General features: G+C 44.9%; 1 protein-coding gene across 6 annotated transcripts in view; it reads right to left on the bottom strand.

Moving 5' to 3' along the window:
- Positions 1–11,296: 11,296 nt before the first annotated feature.
- Positions 11,297–22,339, bottom strand: part of GNG12 (G protein subunit gamma 12) — a 122,772-nt gene continuing 111,729 nt past the window's right edge. For 5 of the 6 annotated variants that reach the window (XM_057716770.1, XM_057716752.1, XM_057716787.1 and 2 more), the window contains 2 exons: positions 17,397–17,508; positions 11,297–15,242 (listed from right to left, as the gene is read on the bottom strand). In XM_057716770.1, coding sequence (XP_057572753.1) covers positions 15,117–15,242; positions 17,397–17,489 — 219 coding nt within the window. In that variant the 5' untranslated portion in view covers positions 17,490–17,508 and the 3' untranslated portion in view covers positions 11,297–15,116. Of the gene's footprint in view, positions 15,243–17,396; positions 17,526–22,339 lie in introns of all 6 variants that reach the window. The other variant, XM_057716796.1, reaches the window with a different exon arrangement.

The following is a 22,339-nucleotide window of genomic DNA, read 5'->3' as shown; positions in this document are numbered from 1 at the left end:
ATCAGACACCTACTCTTGGCCTCAAGGAGTTCCCAGCCTAGTGAAGTAACAAGACACGCACAAGCAATTGATATAATCCAAAGCAAAAGTGCCCAGTAACGTAAGAAAGGCCCAGAGAACTGCTATGAGAATTCAAAGGGTAGAGATTTCTGGAGGGCACATGGGGATGACATGTAGAAAAAGGTTGTAAGTTCTTTGATCAGAAGCTAGCTTCGTATTTTGCAACCACACAAATTACTCAATTGATTGAATATTGAATATAATTCTGCTAAGTGCTGCGGAGAATACACAGATGTAGCCTATAACAGCGCTTGTCCTTAAGAAGTTCATCACCAAATAAGGAAATCAAAATCAGCACATTCACTTCTTTAACGCTATTTATTGAAAGTCCATCATGTACCTGGCACTGTGTCAGGTTCCAGGGCTACAAAAGGGAAAAAACGGGGTCTCTGCCTTCGGGGATGTGTGCAATTTAGTGCAGAAGATTAACACCTGAGATGCAGGGTGATCCGTGATGACGTGCTATGTTCAAGGTTTAAGTGTTCCTGGGAGTTGGGAAGGTTTGCCAGATCCAGGGAAACCCAAAGGATGAAGAGACCTGCCAGGGGACCCTGAAAGGCACCTGTTCCCAGAGAGGAACTGCAGCTCTCGAGGGTATGTTTGAGGCATGTTTGGGGTGCGTTTCTGGGGCAACCACAACACTCACACAGAGCTTACTACGCGTGGCACACAACTAAAAACTAATGGTAACTCATCAGCACTCACAACAGCTCTGTGGAAGTATCAGTACTATCACTGCCTCTGTTTCGAAGGTGAAGAGACCGATACACAGAGAGAGAAATTTGCCCGGACTTTGTTAGTAAGTGCCAAGTCCAGGACGCACACTGAAGCGGTCTGGCCCTGGAACCCATATTCTCCAATGACAGGTGATACCGTGGGAAAGGGTGGTGGGAAGGTGCATGAAGGGCCCTACAAGCCAGCCTGTTTTTCAGTAGGTGATAGAAAGCCATTAAAAAATAACCATTAAAACTGAGAGAAGAGGCAGGGTGCTATTACCACCACGACAGAGGGAAGGAGAGGAAACTATGGCTGACAAAGTCCCAGTCTGAGGCTGGAAACTGGTAGCCAAGAGAAATCCGGCTCACATGATGTTTAAAAACAATGTTTGTGGGGAATCAGTTGTCAACATTTAAACACGGAGAAATTCCTTAGGAAAATCTTCATCTCTGTTGTCTCTTGGAAATGTGCCGTAGGTGGCAACAGCGGGCCCCCATCCTGTGCGGCAGCAGTTGGCGGCAGCTGAAGGCGGTTCCTCCCTTTTAGACGAGGATTTCCAGTTTGCCACAGACCTCACCCCTTCCTATTGTTAACTTAAGGCTGCTGGACTCAGGCTGCGTCCCTTCCTAATGCTTTTAGGCATGTGGGGTCCACCCTTCCCCCCTCCCCAATGACAAATATCTCTCAGCCTGGGGCTCAGATTCTTCCTGTGTAAAATGAGGGATTTGCCATCCAGAATTTCCTCAGATTGTTCCAATAATAATGAAGACCTAGGCGTGTTTGTTAAAAATACAGCTTTAACACCCCTTCCCAAAAGCGTCAGATTAAGTGCGGCTGGGAAAAGACTCAGAATTTTTTTAAACAAGTACTTCAGGTAATTCTTATTATCAGGGAAGTCTGACAAACACGGCATGCTTTCTTGGAGCTCTTCCAGCTGAAATTCAGCAGAATCACGCTTTACAAATCTCCCGGGAGGGGGAGGGGGAGGGGGCAGCTTTCACCTGATCCATTTCGACTCTCCCCTGTTCAGTTTCGACTCTCCCCGATGTCAGCCCGCCAGGGCCTGAGGGATACTTGTTTCTCTGCAAAGGTTGAAGAGATTCTCAGGGAAGAGGTATAACCAGAACAATTTGCTACGTGTGGACAGAGTTGGAATTTACTGGTTTACTAAGGTGATTACCATTCAAGTTCACAAGAACTACAAAAGGTGAGAGGGTCCGCAAACAGGTTGGCCCTTAGCACTGTCTTGAACTGACGGATCAGCAGACCTGTTGTGCTCCAAACACAGCGCTGGGCACTTGGACAAGAAGCTGACAGCATGATAAAAACAACCTGTTGTACAGAGTACTGCTCAGCATCAGGCAGGAGGTAAGGAGCTCCGGGAGTGAGTGGAGTTCCTATTTTTGTTATATCCATTAGCACTCTCTGGCTTACAACGTGCTTTCTCATTTATTAATCCATTTGATTCCCTGCCGAAGCACCTGAGGCTCAGAGAGGTCAAGAGACCCCTCCAAAGCCACATGGAGAGAAAGGTGAAAATCAAAATTCTACTGTGAACTCTGTCGCTCAAAGACGCCAACCAGATAGCACAGGTTAGCCTGGGGGAGGCTGAAATTAATTGGATCTAATCTTACTTATCCTGTAAGTGGGACAGAGCCCCAGGAAAACTAAAGGAGACAAAAAATAGAAGGAGGCAATTCTAAGAATTGTTCTCTTTCACCCTAGAACCTCATCACAGGAGAAGTGATTTTTGTGTCCCTGGGTACTTTATGCTAACATATTTTCTACAAATAACTGTCTGAGAACTTGTACAGAAAAGCAGCAAACTTTCTTAGTATCACCACTTAACACCTGATTACATCACCACATTGTAATCACATTACAACCATCAAAATAAGCACTCTACAAAAAGGCTCACCTGGAGAAGAGCATTCTGATTTCATTTTGCCTTTTTGTATAACTGTTAAGGATAGAGCTGTCAAAAGATCAAGAATAAGAGTACAGAAGTTAAGCCAATAGGCTTTTCTAGCCGGAAAGATCTGAGCTTGGGTCCTGGATCCCAGCTAGGACTTGGGAAAGGTAGTGTGACTTCTCTCAGCCTCAGTTATTTCTCCCAGAAAATGGGGAAATAAACATGGCTTATATCATTGTTTTATTTGTGGGGATTAAAGGAAACAATGCAGAGAAAGAACTTGGCTCAGTTCCTGAAAGTGCTGGATATATGTAACCTAATGATAATTAACATCTCCCAAGAGTGGGCAATTTTCCATACATGTATGTTATGTATTTTTTAATTAATTTAATTTGTTTTTGGCTGTGTTGGGTCTTCGTTGCTGCACGCGGGCTTTCTCTAGTTGCTGCGAGCAGGGGCTACTCCCCATTGTGGTGTGCAGGCTTCTCATTGCGGTGGCTTCTCTTGTTGCAGAGCATGGGCTCCAGGTGCGTGGGCTTCAGCAGTTGTGGCATGTGGGCTCAATAGTTTATGGGCTCTAGATCACAGGCTCTAGTAGTTGTGGCACACAGGCTTAGTTGCTCCAAGGAATGTGGGATCTTCCCCTGCCAGGGATCGAACTGGTGTTCCCTGCATTGGCAGGCGAATTCTTAACCACTGCGCCACCAGGGAAGCACTTTGTATGTATTTTGTATCGTTATTCCATGTTTGCAAATTAGAGAGTGACTTAAGTGAAAAAAAGAAAAAAAGAAAAAAAACCCTTGTAAACTACATAGCCCAACAACTGAATATGGAAAGCATCATCCAATTAAATTATGTTAATTTCCACAAATCTAGTTTCTCCTCTCCATTTACATTCACTTAATTTATTAGGCCCTTTATCACTCATTTGGATTATCAGAACAGTTTCTGTTCAAAATCAAACACTGAGTGCATACTGTGTGCCAAGTTCTGTGCTGGAACTTGCTATAGAAAGATGATATTGTGCAGTTTCTACCTGCAGTCTAATGTAGAGAGCTGACAGACACAGAGAATTTAAGGTGGTGTGGTGGCTTGGCATTTTGGGCATGCACTCTGTGTGTGTGTGGGTGTGGGTGTGGGTGTGTGTTTAGGGTGGTGGTGGTAAGGAAGCCTTCCAGGAAAGGGTGATGCTTGACCTGAGTCCTGAAGCATGGTTAGAAGCGAGTCAGGGGAGAAAAATGCGGTGCACGAGGGACTCTTTTAGTCTGTGGTGTTTGCTAGAGGATTATGTGTTAAGAAAGGGAGTGGAGAAAGGTAGGCTGAAAAGGTAGACAGAGACCAGCTCATAGAAGGTCTTGTATGTCCCTCTAAGGAGCATGGCTTTGCCTTGCAGGCAATGAGGGGCCTCTGAAGATTTTATACAGAAAAGTAAAATGGGCTAACAGTGGTCTATGGTTCAGTCTTCTCAGAGACCTTCAGTTGCCCAGGTCAGGGCAGTGGGATTTGAGGGAAATGTAATGTAAAGCAGTGGTGCCCAACCTTTTTGGCACCAGGCACCGGTTTCGTGGAAGACAGTTTTTTGTTCGGGCGGTAATGTGAGCGATGGGGAGCGGCCGCGGAAGCTTTGCTCTCTGGCCCGCTGCTCACCGCCTGCTGTGCGCCCTGGTTTCTAACCGGCCACGGACCGCTGCTGGTCTGCGGCCTGGGCGCTGGGGACCCCTGATGTAAAAGGAGAGCTGTTCGTTGTTCTTATCTGTCCTGCTCCCCTCCTCCTTCCTTCATGAACCTTCTTTCTTGTTAGCACCCCTCACCCCCGCCTCAAAAGCAGATTTGGAATATAGGCCTGGCTCATCTTCCTGGCCAGGATGATTGGTGCGGGGATAGATAATGGGCCTTTAGCGGGGCCAATCAGAAATCTTCCTGAGACTTTTCTGCCAGGATAGAGAACCTCTTTGCAGTGCTGCCGAGCTGATGGATGAGCCTAGGATTGCTGGCAGCCTGCCATGGAGAGTAAGCCTTTTAAAGAGCAAAGGGCAGAGGTGAAACTTGAAAGCAGAGCTCCTAAATCCAGCTATACCTGAAGGGAGGCCCATGGATTTTCCGTAATGTGCATAATTTCATTTTCAACTAAAAATTGGGTTTTCGTTTTATTTGCAACTAAAAGTAGGACTGAGGGATTTCCTGAATGTGAGACTTTCAGGGCCAAAACTGAGACAGTCGCAAGTAAACAGAAACAGTTTGCTATCCTAATAGCAGGGGCAATCACAGAGGCTGGAGTCTAGATGGGACGCTTTTGCACTCGTTCAGTCAAGGGATGATATGTGCCCGAACTTGCAGTCGATGGGGAAAATCAGGCGTGGATTTTAGAAGTATTTGGGAAGTGAAATAGGCAAGACTGGGTGATCAGATGTAAGGATTGAGGGGGAATTCTCGAATGCCTTTCTATATTCCAGCTGGGGCAATTCAGAGATGATACTGCTGTCAGTTAACGTTTCGGGAGGGAAGGTGGGTTTAGTGTTGGATGCATTATGTTTCAAGTCCTTGTGCGACTATTAAAAATGTCCAGTAGAATAATAGTTCAGTTGGATGCTTAAATAAAAGGTGGTTGATTTGGGACTCCTCAGCATATACTAACTGTGAGAGTGGATGAGCTCTCCAAGAAGAATGGATAAATGAGAAGAGCAGCAGTGGGTCAAGGATAGAAACTTGCGACTGAGGGTGGCATTTTAGAAGGCAGACATAGGAAGAGGAGACAGAGGGGGAAAATGAGAGTCACAGAAGCTGGTGGGGCAGAATGGTGAGTTTATAGAAGAGAATAATTCTCACTGTTACAGGGGTCCCTGAAGCAGAGACTGAAAGGTTCCATTGAATTTGGAGATTAAGAATTCACTGGTACCGAAAAAAAAAAAAAAAAAAAAGAATTCACTGGCCATTTTATGAGGTGAAATCAGTTTTGCTCTGTTGGTGTGAGTAAAGCCACACTGCAGTCAGTTGACAAGATGGGAGGTGGGGAAGAGAAGACAGGGAAGGTGGACTCTCAGGAAAGTTTGGTAAGAAAGGAGAAAAGAGGAGAAGGGGCTTTAGGAATAGCTGGAGGACTTGCTTCTCACCTGTGAGCCTGATGGAAGTTATTTGCTTGGGTGTGATGGAGACATTTGGATATGGTAAGGTAGGAAGTTTTAAGAATTCGGGCCAAATGGCCCCAGCATTTTTTTGATGGGGAAGGCAGGATTATTTTGCTTGATGCGAGAGAGATAAATAGGGGGCTTTGAGTAGGGTGATAAAGGTTTGGAATGGAGGAGTTGGACAAGGACCAATAAAAGAATCATGAAGTGCCACAGGGGGCTCGGCAGAGGTTAGAAATACTACTGCCAGTTTCTCTCCACTAGTTCATTCTCCTCCTTCATTCTAATTATCTTTAAGAAAACAAGGCTTATTCTGTTAAGACCCTGCTTCAACAACTCTACCAGCTCCCTCGCCTTGCCTTCACAATCAGTAGAAACTCTGAGCCTTTGATGACTTGGCTCCAACTTCCTCTCTGACCTCATCAACATTCTCCTCTCCATACTCCTGCCACAGAGATCTGTTACCTGATACCCCAGACTTCTTTAACCTAGCCTTTGTACACACTGTGTTTGCTGCTGAGAATATCCTTTCCCTGTTCTTCACTAACAAACTCCTACTCATCCTTCAAGGTCCAACTAATATAGTGCCTCCCCTGTGAAACCTTTTCTGACTCATTCAGACTTCCTATAATAGCATTTACCACAGTGCATAGTAATGCCCACCCCAACCCCCACACTCACTATCTTGGGAAATCCTAGTCTTTTCTGGGTTTATACTAGGACATACTTAGCACAGTGCTAGTAGGAGCTACCATACTCCCAGTAGGAGCTCAACAAATGAATGAATGCCTCTTTATCCTACTTCTAAAAACCAAATGCTGTGTTATTCACATTTAATGTTGAGTGGGCTCTTTTTCTTTTTGTAGTTATAACTCATGGGACATTGTTGACACTTTGCTGAAGAACTTTGCTCATTTAATTCTGTTAATTGCTTATATACAAAATACCTTTCTATAATTCATTTTTCCTTAAAAATTCTTTCCAGTCCTGATGATGAGTCAGTAGCTGAAGTATCGGGAAGTGATTCTTTAAATATCTTTCAAATATCTATAATTATGCTCAGCAAAACCCACATACCCTTCTCTGACCCCATACTCTAGACTTTGGTTCTTTTCCTTCTGATTTTCAGTTTAAGAAAGAAAATGTAAAATGACCGGGGTGAAGATGGCAAAAAAGTGACCCAAAGTGAATTGCTCTCCTCTCCAAAATTTGTATAAAATTTTAAAGCTAGAAGAAATGTTAACAATTACCTAGCCTAAATCCTTCTTTAAAAACCTATTTGTTTTTCCTTTTGGAAACAGGAACAGAAGCCATAAAAGTGTTAAGGTTGCACAGCAGATTACTGGCAGTCTAGCTAGAACCCACATTTCCCGATTCCAAGACATGTTCTTTCTCTTACTTCATACTGACACTCATGAAAAAATGCAGTTTTTTAAAAAAGCACATCAAATGCACTTTTGGATGTCTGTGAAATTTCATTTCCTCATATGTGAAGTAGGGATAATAATAATAGCAACCTCATGGTTTTGTTGTGAGAATTAAATGAATTGAGAGATGCAAAATGCTGAGAACAGTACCTGGCTATAGTACGTGCCTGGAGTCTAGTATTTATTTTATTTTATTATTTTATTTTTTATTTTTTTTGGCTGCTCTTGGGTCTTTGTTGCTGTGCGTGGGCTTTCTCTAGCTGTGGTGAGTGGGGGCTACTCTTGCGTGTGATGCGCAGGCTTCTCATTGTGGTGGCTTCTCTTGCTGCAGAGCACGGGCTCTAGGCGCTCAGGCTTTAGGTGCTCAGACTTCAGTGGTTGCAGCTCGCGGGCTCAGCAATTGTGGCTTGCGGGCTCTAGAGCACAGGCTCAATAGTTGTGGCGCACAGGTTTGCTTGCTCCGCGGCATGTGGGATCTTCCCAGACCAGGGATTGAACCCATGTCCCCTGCAATGGCAGGTGGATTCTTAACCACTGCACCACCCTAGTATTGTTTATTTTTATTTAAGGTATAGGACCTTACACTCTTGATTACTAAGGAAATAATTTGCTAACTTTATCTTACTTGATTAATTTTATTTAAATAAAATTTTTTTTGTTATTGAGTTCACATACAATATTATATGTTTCAGGTGTACAACATAGTGATTCCCAATTTTAAAGGTTATACTCCATTTATGTTGTTATAAAATATGGCTATATTCCCTGTGTTGTACAATATATCCTTGTAGCTTATTTATTTTATACATAGTAGTTTGTACTTCTTAATCTTTGATTCCTATATCGCCCTTCTCCCCTCCAACACTGGTTCTCTGTAGCTGTGAGTCTGTTTCATTTTCTTTATAGTCACTACTTTGATCCCTTGTATAAGTGATATCACACAGTACTTGTCTTTCTCTGTCTGACTTAATTCACTTCGCATAATACCCTCCAAATCCATCCATGCTTTTGCAAATAGCAAAATTTCATTCTTTTTTTATGGTGGAGTATTATTCCATTGACTATATTTATATATCACATCTTCTTTACCTATTTGTCTGTTGATGGACGCTTAGGTTACTTCCGTATCTTGGCTATTGTCAATAATGCTGCTATGAACATCGGAGGGCATGTATCTTTTCAAATTAGTGTTTTTGTTCTTTTTTGGATATATACCCAGGAGTGGAATTGCTGGATCGTATGGTAGTTTTATTTCTCAATTAATTTTAAAATTCCCAAAGTTATTTTGTCTCCCCCACTCCCCTCCCCCCCATTGAAACCATGCTACCAGTGTGAAGATGAACTGTGGGTTATAGAATCTAGCTGACATGGGTGTGTGGAACTAGGGTCTGTACTTCTTAGTTGTTGGATCCCGCATCACGGGCTTGACTTCTCTGAGCCTCAGTTCCTTATCGGTAGGATAGAGTTATATAAAGTCTGCTTTCCTTTCAAAAGTGGTTGTGAGGCTTAAATGGGAAGATACATGTGGAGTGCCCAGCCCGGTGTCAATGTCGGATCCCTCCTTTCCCCAGGCCCTCACACAAATGTTTGTAAATATCGACAGATGTATGAGCTAGATTGAAATGTGCTTAACTGATGTCAGATCTACAAGGGTTTATCCGGAACAAAGCGATTCTAATGCATTGGCCATAGGAAGATGTCTCAAGGTTAAAGGTAGGAAGGATCTGCTGCACGTGGACGATTCTTGGAGTGCAGTTCTCCAAAGGGATGCTCGTCTTCAGATACACGGTAAGGCTTCTTTACCATTTTTGCCATATCCAAGTACAAATGTGCTATTATACACCCACATTTTTGAAAATGTAAATTGGCTTATTTTTTACTCAAATCTGGTTTAGAAGAAAATTTATATCACAACCTCTTCAGCGTGGCTGCTTTTCACCTGCCCCCAGCATGTCCACTTACAGATCCGCAGGGTCTCTGTGTGTCATGTCGTTAACGTCCTATGTCAGGATCAGATTTCAGGTCTTTTTGTGGCTGGAGCTCTCACGTCTATCACGAAGCTGTGTGTGTGTGTCTGTGTGTGCATAAAGAGGGGGATGTGATTGGATCTAGAGACCAGAAGTAGCAATTTGCACATAGATGTCTCAGCTGCACATTTAACTTCCAGATTCAAGACCTTACCATTATATATCTCAGCCATGCCAATTACTTGTTTTCATTATTGAATAGATAATCTGGGAGGATCTATAGGGTATAAAAATGCTTTGTATGTAAAATTAATTCTCAGTATACCTAAAACTTTGATTAACTTCTGCTCCTTTGGGCTAAGCACTGCTCTCTCCATAGTTCTATTTTACAGTGCCAGTGGTCTTCTTCAGACTAATATATTGTCATATAGCATTTCAGGATGCATCTGTTTGGACTGCATATTCTTCCAGTGCAGAGAAAATATTGGTTTCTTAAAAACTTAATAGTTGAGGTGAGGGTTCCTGAGACCAACTATGTATGTTTGCCCAGGGCTGGCCTATAGCTAAATGGCCTTTAATAGATGTGATGGACTCAGATAAGCAAACAGTAATTGGGGCAGCATCTGAAGGCAAAGGTTATTTACAGTGGCAAAAGGGTAGAGCAGCAAGCAGGGCCATGCTCTGAGAACAAGCTAAAGGCAATAGTCAGGCCAGGCTCTGCCAAGATGGTTTAGCGCTGATGGCAGGACAGGTTCTACGCAGCCGGAGCTGCCCAAAGTTCGTAAATCTAGACATAGGGACTCCAAAGAACATCTACTTAGCCCCAGGTAAGAAGCCTTATGGGGAGTGTCCATATGCACGTGTGTAACAGACCCTTGACAATGAGAAGCTGATCGCAGCCCATGCCCGGGAGAGCTAGGAGACGACCTGCATCTCCACATTTAGCTCCCTCCTTACCAGGAGGCTTGAGTTCTTTGCTCACACCATGAAGATGGCATACCATTTCATCTGCCACATTTACTTAGTCTGCCCATTTCAGCTTCATGATCCTCCGTCCCCTTATCCCTCCCCAATCCCATCTACCACCCCCAGTACAGTCGTCTTCCATTGAACGTCACAACAGCGTCTGGTGATTCGGTCTGACCCAGCGAATGTGCTGGTCAGTTGCTGCCTGTTTTTCATGACCCAAGTGTCTAAATTCTTCGGTCCTTTCCCAGAAGGGGTTGAGTGGCTGTCTTTCGCCCCTACCCTTTGTAGTGTGTGAGTGCTGGTTCTCGGAAGCGGGGGCCGTCTCTGTGGCTCGCCCAGCCCACAGCCTCGTTGGTTGCCTTCCGCCTCCCCCACGGGCTTTCTTGATGGCCTTGTCCCTCCTCTCATCTCTGCGGGAATCCCAGCCCTGGAGGAAGGCACTGGGCAGGAGGCAGGGTACCCTCAGCAAACACTTGGTGGAGATGAGTCATCACGTCTGATGACCCTTCCGTTTGTTATCTGTTTCCATGGTCACAGCTGGTCTCAGGATGGGAAACAGCCTTCCCCACATAGTGAATCATTACGCCACTCCTCCTTAACGATTTCCACCACCTTCCTGTTGCTTGCAGGGTGAGTGGGATGGGAGACACGCTGCACCCTACCTTTGAGCTCACGTTCCTCCTCCTCCAGTCATTCCCTCCCAAGACTTCATTCTAATGCATACAGGGTTTCTTCGTCTCCCGAGACCTAGCTCAAACACCACCTCCCTTGGAAGCCTTCTCAGACTCTGCTGATATGGAGGTAGCCCTCCTTCCTCTGGGCTCTCACGACACTGCGTGTTCACCTGAGTTCAGGCACTTTGCACATGGTACTATAATCATTCGTTCGTATGTTGGTCATTCCCACCCTCCTTGCTCTAGACTGTCAGCTGCTCACAGGCTGGTGTAAGCCTCATTCATCTGAGTGTAATCAGAGCCTGAGTTCCATACCTGGCTCTCAGCAGCTGCTCAGAAAATGTTAACTGAATGAATGCAGGGAAAGAGGAAGAGAACTGGTCTTCTGTTAACTTACTGAGTAAAATACAGGGAGGAAGATTCAATGAGGCACTGACCCAGTAAAGAGAGCAATGGTGCTTTAATGAAACGTCTTTCAAAGCTGTGAACACATTAGCTGTGAAGTAAATGCTTTTATTCTTTCCACAGAACGGATTTCCAAACAATGATCACAATGTTTAGGTTAATAAGATGCTGGACAGATGAGTAGTCAAAGAATGTTATAAAACAACAATCCCATCAACTATATATCAAATGCAAATTCACTGAGACATCAAGAGAATATATGTTTATAGTTACATGGCTACAAACAAGACATTATTACAGTAATCGAGTCCATAAAACTAGGAAAAAAAAGTCATATAACAAAAGGCCTTTCATAAGCTATTAAATGAGCACACTCAATAGACAAACCCATTTTATATTTGAAGCAGCATATAGCACCAACACGTCGGCAGGACCAGGAGAGGGGGAGGCCGCTGGACGGACCCGGAGGATCTCAGCCGTCACGTACTTCCAGCCCCTTGTTTTACAGATGGTGAAAGGGAGGCCCAGAGAGATGGAGTATCTTGTCCAAAATCACACGACACAGGTACACAGGATTGGACAGACAATGATCCAGGCCACCCAGTTATAGGTAAGTGCTCTGTTTTACCATACAGATAATTCTACTTGATTCAATGTTTTTACCCTATTAACAGATCTACCATAAAAAGTCAATACAAGTCATAATACACTCTGGTATTACATTTATTGAGAAAGGACTGACAGGTACTGTGATTCACTTCTTGGGCCTATACAGCTCTTAAAATTCGGAGTAATCACTCAGATGACACTTAGTTGCAAATTGAGAAGAAAGCATCTGCAGGGAAATTTTGGTGCATCCTCTACTACCGAAACTAACTTATGCCTCAAAATTACTAAATCATTGGTATAATTTTTTTTCTGATAGTGGAAAGATTAGTAAAGTACAAAAATAGTCCCAATAAGAGAGAAAGCAAATCAGGTCCTTCCTTTAAAGGGTAAGTATGGCACTTTTCATCTTAATGATAAGGTAAGGAAATGTAAAAACCTGATTCTTTTTAGAAAAAACCTATAGCTTGTGAACCACCTGTTATAGAAAGTGTTTCTCTACTAAGAAAGAGTGTTTCTGTAAAATACTTTGGAATCATGAAATTCTGTCTAGCATATCTTGCCATGGTCCTGAGGCCTCAATTGGACAGATTTATCATGAACTAATGAAGATATAAGGATGGAAAAAGAGATCACTATTAACAGAAGCAGCATTAAAGACAAAGTATAGTGAACATATGTAAATAGCTTCATAGATATGAAGCCAAGAAGCTGCATGTACATAAGGGGTTAGGTGTGTCATTATAGTGGTAGCTTGAAAAAATACACACTGGGCATTTGTCCATCATTTTTATACATCAGTTGCTGCTGAATAGTTAAACTGTGGCTTTACAAGTAGAATAAAGCCTGATAAATAAGTGACTTCTGCATATCGTCTATATGTATACATATATTATATTTTTCTCACATGGATGTCTGGTTATAAGTAAATCAACATTTAGCTACAATTTTTCCCCCTTGGGTCCAGCATCAAAGGATTTGATAGCACGTCTCTTAAACATGTCCTACATCTGGTTAGGAAATTACATGATTTTCATACTCGTAGCCTTTATGATATCTGGCCAGCAAAAATAAAAATGAAACCTCCTGGGACCTCAAGTCCATTCCTTACCACTACAAGCATATTAACAAATATATAGCAAACCATATTTGTTTTCCGTTAGGTAAAAGAACATGTTTTAGTACTAAAGAATAAACTATGCTTGCTACCAAAAAGGTGTACATAACAGTATAATAAAAGTAATTTCAAGAAAATATTTTGTAACAAGCTACATTATAAATATTTAAAGAAACATGGTAAAAATCAGAGTGAAAATAAGATTAGTGTTCTGAAACTATCAGTAGAAAAATATACTTATTAAAAAAAGAATGTTTCATTAAGTGAAGCAGTAAAGTTGTGCTCTTAACGTACATTTCAAATTTCACCTTTTGAAAGGAAACACCTTTCTCTCTCCAACAGGTGCCTATAATTTACTTGGAAACTGGGCATTTTGCGGAACCAAGCATAGATGACAAGAGGGTAAGGGCAGTGGCGTGATTTCCACAAGGTCCTGGAAAAGTGAGGGCAGTTCACCATGCTGAATAGATAGGTGACTTGGAGAAATACGGAATATATTTGAGCAGTCTGAAAACGGTACGGCATTTGTTCACCCACAATTAGCATAATACTCAAAGCTCAGACGTTAGATTTTAAAAGGGGCTTGCACTGCAGGGCAAAACTGTACAGAACTAGGGGAAAGACACTGTAAATAATTCCTTCTTGGGGTTAAACCTTTTTTTGAGACTATTTTAAATCCTTCATTAGCAGTTGTTTTTAATGAACTGAAGCTGAATTAAAATATCAAAGGTATGGTTTAGGCCCATGAATAAGCGTTTAAAAAGACCCTCTCTTCCTCTTTGATGAAGTTAACATACCCTCTGGCCATAGGACAAGCAGTCTTTAGGGATCCCCACTGGAAATTCTGAGGATGTGTGGCAGTACCATCAGGCCTAGAGGAAAATCAAGGATCCCAACACCCAGCTGCTGGAACCGTGGGCCCGGGGAGTGAACCACTGAATCCAAGCCTCTCTCGGATGGTGTGAAGACAAGGTAGGGATGACACTGACGCTGCAGATATTTGAAAGGAGCTTAAGTGTCTGACACCTTCACATTCTTTGTATGTTTCTTTCCCACCGTGATCTACCCACTTGGGGCTGGGGAGGTGAACACCGCCTCTGAAGACGTGCTCTGGCAGCAGAGGAGAGAGAGGGGGGAGGCAGAGAAAGTGAGCTGAATCACAAAGTTAGGCCAAGAAGAACAGCTGGTTTGCACGCACTCCTGCTCTTCTCTCAGCCGGACTCACGGCTGCTCTGTCTCGTTCCCATCTTAGAGTAGAAATTTTAGAGGTGTCTACCCCTGATCCAGAGAACGTGAGCCCTGGGGCACAGCTATCCAGGGTACTCCCCAAGGGCCGCCTCCCCTTTTCTAGAGTCAGGATCACTGAAGCCCGAAAGCCCTTGGTGAATTAATATTCATATCATAAAAGGGCTTTTAGTTCCGTTTTTAATTTTTAATTGGCACAGTTTACTGTCACCTAAGAGGTCAGAAAGATTTCAAGAGGAGAGAGATGACTTCATTAGTCAATTACAACGAGTACAGTCTTTAGGGTGTTCTTTACTTTTTGTACAACAACTACAAGAAAAGAATTTAATTCTACCTACACACAGCTCAAGATAAAGGTATAACTTCTAGAGTTGAACTGATGGTATGGAGAGGGAGACATAATAAGGAAATAAGCTTTGAGATGTGTATATACAAACACACATATATATACACAAAATACTCCTCACTGACGTGTACTGTACAGATTGGCACAACCCTATTAAGAACATACTATGGCAGAAAGGTTTTAGGACAAGTTATTGGCATTTTAATCTAGATGAGTGCTTAGGTAATTTGGGTCTTCACTGGATCATTCATATATTTGTTTTTTTTTTTTTTAAAGGCCAGACCAACTTTCCTTCAGCAGTAACCCAACATGACACCATAGTTAACAAATGGAAAACAAAATTGTTATTCTGTATTAATTCAGTAAAGGGCATTTTAGAGAAAGGACAACTTGGAAAACAAAGACTTTGGAATCCATGATTCCAAGTTAAGAGCATTTTAGTTATTATTAGCAGTGGTTACCAAATAAGCTGAAGGTAAATCCTTTCAAGGAGCTGCTCATCGTTTGCTTTGTTGAGAAGAGGGGAGGAGCTGCTTCACTGATCCTCTATAAGATGATGCAGGTCTTTTTATCCTTGAAAGGGTTTTCTGAAGTTGGTATCCCCATCAGCAGAGGGTCACTCCTGGCATGCTCCTCGCAGTAGGACATGAGGTCTGCTGATGCCTTTGAAACCTGGTGTGCAGACAAACCAAAGCAAACAAAGAAAATATTTACAAGGATGCAACCAGAGATTATCATACGAAATGAAGTAAGTCAGAAAGAGAAAGACAGGTACCATATGATATCACTTATATGTGGAACCTAAAATATAGCAGAAATGAACCTATCTACAAAATAAACAGACTCATAGACATAGAGAACAGACTTGTGGTTGCCAAGGGAGAGGGATGGACTGGGAGTTTGGGGTTGGTAGATGCAAACTGGTACACTTAGGGTGGATAAACAACAAGGTCCTACTGTAGAGCACCGGGAACTATATTCAATATCCTGTGATAAACCAGAATGGAAAAGAATATAAAGAAAAAGAATGTATATGTAACTGAGTCGCTTTGCTGTACAGGAGAGATTGGCACAACATTGTAAATCAACTATGCTTCAACGAAAAAAAAAAGGAAAATATTTGCAAACTGGAAAGGTATTTGAATGCTAATCCATTGGGTGGAAGACTGTCAGAGAACGGGATAACCAGAGTCTCAAAGTATCACTCCCAGATTATTTGTTACTTAGAGAGGGAAAAGGTACTTCTAAATGGAGAAATCTGGCAGATAAGGCCTTCCTTGACCAAGTGACCAAACTGGTATGAGATGTCTCCTGGGCTGAGTGCAGAAGGTGTGCTACCAGCCAGCTAGTATTCCTGCCAAAACCTTTAGCCTGAATTTGATCGTCAGCAAACAATCTGATCTAAAGTGAGGGTCACTGTGCAAAGTGAGTGGCCCAGAATCTGCACATCTGGACTGTGTGTTAGATACTATTAGCAGCTGAACCTGAATGTAATAATTGTAGTGTGGTTATGTAGAAGAATGCCCTTGTACTCAGGAGATCGATGGGGAAGCATTAGGGGTGAAACAGCACAATGTCTGCAAATAACTTTCAAGAAATTTAAAGAAAAAATGGTCAGTTTTGTGAATGTGTGTAGAGACAGAAAACAAATATGGTGAAATGCGAATAACTGGTGAATCTTGGTAAAGGGTATATGGGTGTTTGTTGTTACAGCTCTTCCATAGGTTTGAAATTTCTCAAAATGAAAAGTTGGGGGGAGGGGAAAAAGAAAAGTGTCTGTGATTCAAAGGAAGATTGTATCTTGGTTTCTATCCAATAAAAAATCGCTTACAATGCAGAACAGAGGTAAAGAACTGAATTATGAGCTTGGAGCCAAAACTCAGAAAGAATAGAGCCAAATTCTAGTAGAGCTTCAACATTTACTATTAAAGATTGGGCTTGGGGAAATAAAAAGAGGGACAACACCAGCATGGGAAGATGCAGTCCTTACTTTGGCATGAGTTAAAAATGGAAATACACACCCTGTTTAGAAGTCTAGGTGCAAGACCCATAAGAATAATCAGATCAGTGTCCTCAGGCCAGGGGCACAGGGCAGCCAAGCCCTGGCCAGTACAGCACAGGCAGCCTCCTGTTTTGAAGACAGGTGACTTATCTTTAGGCCCAGAGGAATTTATCAGGTGACTGCTGCAGTATCTAGGAAACAGCGTTACTCATAACATTCCAAGGCACTCACTGCCTAGCCCTCTCTGGGGATTTTGGGGGAAAAAAAGGCTTCAAAGTCAGGTGACCCAACAAATGCCTTCTGGTTTCCTCCAGATCTCAGCGACGGCTGGCAATACTCACTGTGGGTGCAGGCTGTGGTCATCAAAGTCCACACACGCTGAAAAAGCTGCCTTCTCCTAAAAAGGACCCCCGGTTGTTGACTTGTTATGCAAGGCTACATCGGCTGCACTGATAACTCTAGAACACTTCATACGTTCCAGAGGGCTGACGAGGATGTTTATAAAGTCCACCTGGAACCCCTGTCCCGAGGGAGGACGCAGCGACAGAGGGCTCGACCACGTGCGCTCAGCGAAGCCAGGTCCTCAGGAAATCCTGTCACGGGTTTTAGGTTTTCTGGCCGCACAGAGAGCCCCATTCAGACACTGTGGCTCACCTGTGCTACGTAGAAAGGAAAGTTAAGATTCGGAGACGCTCGGCTCGTTCGGGGAAGATCGTGGCACCTGGCTGAACTACATGGCATCACCTTCTCAGAGACGTGGCCCAGCCTTGGGAGAGCAGAGGCAGCCTGTCGGAAGACACGCCCGACCCACTCAAGGCTCTTACCTTTATCCTTTCGATGGAGGCCTCCATCCTCAACTGCTGCACCGTCCTCCTTGCCTGGGCGATGTTGTTGGTGCTGGCTGTCTTGCCCGACATCTTCAGTTACGGCTTTCACCTGAGATCGGAAGAGAACTTTTTTTTTAAGGTGAAGAACAGTGCTCTTTAAGTTGTGTAGACATTCATAATGCTTTGTGTTACTGGAGGGGAAGAGGATGCATTTCTGGTCACCACAGCCTCTGGGAGGCAGTTACCACAAAGCCCCTCAGCAGTGGGAGGGGTGGCCTCAGTTTCCAGCCTTGTAATCTTTTCCAGCACCTTCATGAATCTTGTGTGTGCAGAAACCCAGTACGCTAGTAGTGGGTTAATCCATGTGCCCCACGTACAGCATCAAGTAGCCTTTGCTAGGATTTTCTAAGGGGAAGCAGACACAAACGTCTGTGGTAGCTAGGCCTCTGGCAGTCGTGGGCCACACTCCACATGCAGGTTAACGTTACTGCCCTGTACGTTAATAGAAGGTTTGATTTTATTTTATTTTGGCTCCCTTACCCAACTGTTACACTGATACAAGTCCTAGCAACAGAAAATGGCAAAAGAGAGTGCTTCTGGAGAACTCTGCACAAAGGGTGCATTTTTAGGTGCTATCAAGATTTGCAATCGTTTGGAGAATGTTAGGCAGATAAGGAAGCCCTTATTCAGGAAAAAGTGGGAACCTTTCAGCTGAAAGACTCTCAATGACAGATGCACAGCAAACGTCAAATGGGATACAGCCTCAAGCCTGAAATATCGAATGGAACTTCATCAGTCCCCCTGCCCCCTGCATAGCCCCCCCCCCCCACCCCTTGACCTCTCTGGCTTCATCTTCTAGGCTCCCCTCTGCCTCTCTCTCCCCAGCCGCCTAATGAAAAGCAAAGGAAACATCCCGGACCTTGAGCTTCGACCCGTCTAGTTGTCCAATGGCACAGTCCAAGGGGAAGGCGGGCTGAGGAAAAGCACTGCCTGGTGCCCCTGCTATATATATGGCTAAGTTGTCTCTCAGCACGGTGACACTGGAAGAAATCGCCAAGCTGGCAGGCCTGGCAGCAGTGTGGCAGTTTTATGAGTCAGAGCAGGTGGACAGTAGGTGTGCCTTCCTGGCGCTGTGCACGGGCTCAGCAACGTGTGAGGGCACCGTGGCCCCGGCAGCAAACCCAGGCTGACTCAACCTTCCGGCGGGGGGGCTGCCGCTGCACAAGGCGTATCTGCCATACAGGCTCACAGCAGACGAGGCTGCAGAAACAGCAACCCACAGCTCTAGCAGCGTCCACTGGAGTTCTGCCACACTCAGGAGACTCCCGACGGCGGACGTCAAGGACGTGGGTGAGGCGTGTACCCTCCGAGTCAGAGGCAGCTTTGGGTCAAATGCTCAAATCAGACTGCGTGCTTTTAGCTGTGTGCAGAACTTTGAAATCCAGCCTAATCAGCAAGCTTCAAGTTCCTGGTTTGGACCCTGCCCCTTCCAGTTACTAGCTGGGTGAAACCAGACAGGTTACTTAACCTCCGTGAGCCCATGTTTTCTCATTTATAATATAGGGATAGTATGGTTTTTGAGGATTCAGTTCACTGGTGCACATGTAGTGTTTAGCATAGGACCAAGGCACTCTCTACACAGCAGCTGCTCGTATATTTATCCTTGGGGTCGCACTCAGTACAACGAGTGCGAATTCCCTGGGTACCTGTCTGCCTCCCCGGGTCAACGGGCCTCAAGCGCTTTGACTGACTGGTCTGGGTGGGCTGTGAGCATGGGTCCCAGGCAGTTCTGCTGCACTCTAGTATCAGGGCAGAATGGAATGGCTGGACGCAGCCAACTGAGGATTCCCCTAGAATAAGGGAGCCCAAGCTGTGCAGGAAACCGGGAGGAGCCGTCGTCGTGTGGCAGGGCATGGTGGCCTTGCCTTGGGTGACCTGGTTATAACACACTTCCTGACGCGCTGCCTCTGCCTCAGATTCCTCGCTCATCCTGCCCCACCCAAAGGAGAGGCCGAGGGTCTCCTCCCGGTGACTTCGCTCACACCCAGCAGCCTGGCCCAGCCCCTTCTGTGCTCCCAGCAAGCACTTGTTAACAGAGCCTTTGAAATGGGTCTAAGGCAGCAGGCAGCCGCTCTGTGAACAGTCTGAAGTGCGCTGATTCACAGCGCGCTGGTCCTCGTTTTGCTCCCTGTAGCACGTTAAACTGGGCTCCCCTGCCAGCTGGCGCTGGTTCTGAGGACTGGCCCCCAGCCTCCAGAATGCAAACGTGACACCCTTTCTGAGAGGCCTGTGGTTTCCAGGCTGCACCCTCAGGACTTTCTAAACGTTCCCTTTGCAGGAAAATAACGCCAGGCATTCTCTTCTTCTCAACCTCCAGGGCATAAAGTTTCCAAGATCTGAGCAAGTTTTCCTGTAACTGCAGAACATTTCACACACGTATCAGGACTGGGTCAGCTATGGCTCTAATCCACATGGCCGTAAGCAAAGAGTCCACAGTCAGGCTTCATTTATAAGATGCTCGGGTAGGTCCCCCTAAAATCGGTGAGAAACGTCACATCTGGGACACGGAGGACTTACTTCCTGACTATATTATAGTCATGATTATAAACGGCCAGCGGTTCACAGTTCATGCTTGCCTGCTTGGGACTCTTGCAGCTTTCCCCACTTCTGACATCTGTGTTCTGCTCCCTCACAGAGGGCCTCCTCCCCGTCCCTCAGATGGCCTCCTGCTCTCTTCCACTGGGGACCCCTCTAGAAAAAGTTGTACACTGGACCACTGGAAAAGAACATAATTTCTTGCGATAACATGCTTCTAATGGAGACGTCAAATCAAAATGATATTGTTTTGACCTAAGAAGCCTCTTCAAGGAACTCGGTCGGCTGAGCTGCCTCACGTGTGTCAGGGCAGAGTCACGGCTGCTTGATGTCTGAGCGGTGGGCGGTGTTTACAGGAGCAGGAGGTCTTGCTGAGGACTTCCTTCCTACTTGCAGCTGCTCTGCATCGCCTCAACAGCTGGGCGGGGGCAGAACCAGACCGAGAGGCTGGGACACAAACATCTCTGAGCTTCTCTGCACTCTCAGAGGGTTTCTTTGGTCTTTCCTCAATGGCACGGATGTCTGGCTGTTTGTTTGTGCTGCTACTTGGATAAAAAACTTGCTTTATTCTTATTTCAAGAATAGCTTCCAAGACAAACACCACCTGATATTCGTATGGAACCTTACAGGACACACATACTTTCATCCGCATTTGTCTGTGAAGCCTCACTCAGCCTGAAAGGTATATTACTTTTTCATCCTCGTTTTACAGATGAGGCAACTACAATTAGAAAAGCTTGCTCCAAGTTAATCCAGCTCATAGCCTTGAACCAGATTTTAAGCCTCTCCACCTCCAGAAGCCACACTTCCTACTGTATCAAGGAGAGGCTGCAACTCCAGTTAATTTGCTTCAGGAACACTCAGGGCATCATCGAACAGTCCAGGATGTGGTTCTCAGTCGAGGGTGACCTTGACACTCCATGACCTGGAGCTGTGGCCTTGGTGATGGCTTCACATTTGTGTAACACCCCTTCTGGTGCAGAAGGCATCTGTCTGTCGGTCTAGATCCCTGGAAAACAGTCTCCCCTCTCATACCCGTAAGCTAAGCAGGAATGTTCTCGCTGTGGCTACTAGGCAAGGACTGAGGTCAGCACCTGGGCATCCTGATTCACCAGGGCTCTATCCCACAGAAGGGCCCAGGCCTGTGCCTGCCTGTGCAGATATCCAGGTTTGATAAAACTCTGGCTACTGCTTCTGCGGCCTTGTTTTCATTGTTACACGTGGTTGAGAGATTTGAATAAACGTCTGTAGTATTCAGCTATTCAAATACTTTGCATTGGTTTTAATGCTATTATTCACCTGAATTCTCAGCTTCCTAGAAATTCCTAGGAACAAGATGTCACATTAGGGAAATGTGGGCATTTTAACCTTTGTCTAGAGGGGCCTGAAGCAGGGAGAGGAGGGTGAGGATGGAAGGTGTGTCACAGAGCACACTCTGGGAGAAAGGCACCAGGAAGCGCCAGGATCTGAATCACACGTCATCATGGCCTGGCCAGTAACTGAATCACTGCAGTGAAGCCAGCATTCTGAGCAAACACACCCCTTGTGGCGGTAATAAAGGAGCAGACTGCAAGAAAAAGACAGCAGGCTTCCACTTACCCTCTGATTCTGCCTTCAATGATCAATGTCTTACCCCAGCTCTCTGCGGGCCCCTCATCGGCTCAAGGGGACAGCACTCTATCTCACAGGCTTGTTGGGCGGACAAACAGGAGCACCTGGCACTAATGCACCTGGTACACACAGATGTCTAACAAGTGAAGTGCTGGGCCCCTAGGCTTGTTAGTAAGATGAAAACCATGTGTTCAGTGGGAAACAAGGGAAAAATTCAGACACCAAAAGAAGCGTTTCAAGGTAATGTGATCAGGGCAGCCATGCCTACTGATAGGGCCTTGGAAGGAGGAGTTCAGAGAGTGGACAGTCAGGCCCGTAAGAACTGGTTTTCTATTCTCATGAACACTTATTATTTTCGATCAGAGCCTGCAGGCTGAATCCAGACTGCGGGTGTGTTTGGTTGGGCCCCACACAGGGTTAACTCAGGGGTGGGTGGGTGGGGGGTGTGTGTGTGTGTGTGAGAAAGAGACAGAGAGGGACAATATGTGTGTCTTTTAATTCTCAACACTTGAAAAACGAAGAGATTTCACTTTAAAAAGAAAAATTTCTGGGAAAATCAGAAAAATCTTACAAAAGTGGGCTGGATCTGAGTAGGGGCACACCTGCCAGGCCCTCTATTTGAACCTGTGGCACGGCCTTGACACTATGCCTTGGATATTTAGTTCCTGGGACATGCTTGAGGATTAGACCAGGGGACTTGGATTCATTCCTGCCCCTCCTCTTCCTACCTTTGG

The sequence above is a fragment of the Hippopotamus amphibius genome, chromosome 1 (assembly GCF_030028045.1).
Source record: "Hippopotamus amphibius kiboko isolate mHipAmp2 chromosome 1, mHipAmp2.hap2, whole genome shotgun sequence".
NCBI classification, from domain to species: Eukaryota; Metazoa; Chordata; class Mammalia; order Artiodactyla; family Hippopotamidae; genus Hippopotamus; species Hippopotamus amphibius.
Note: the sequence above shows the minus strand (reverse complement) of the source record. Positions and strands in the feature narration are given on the sequence as shown.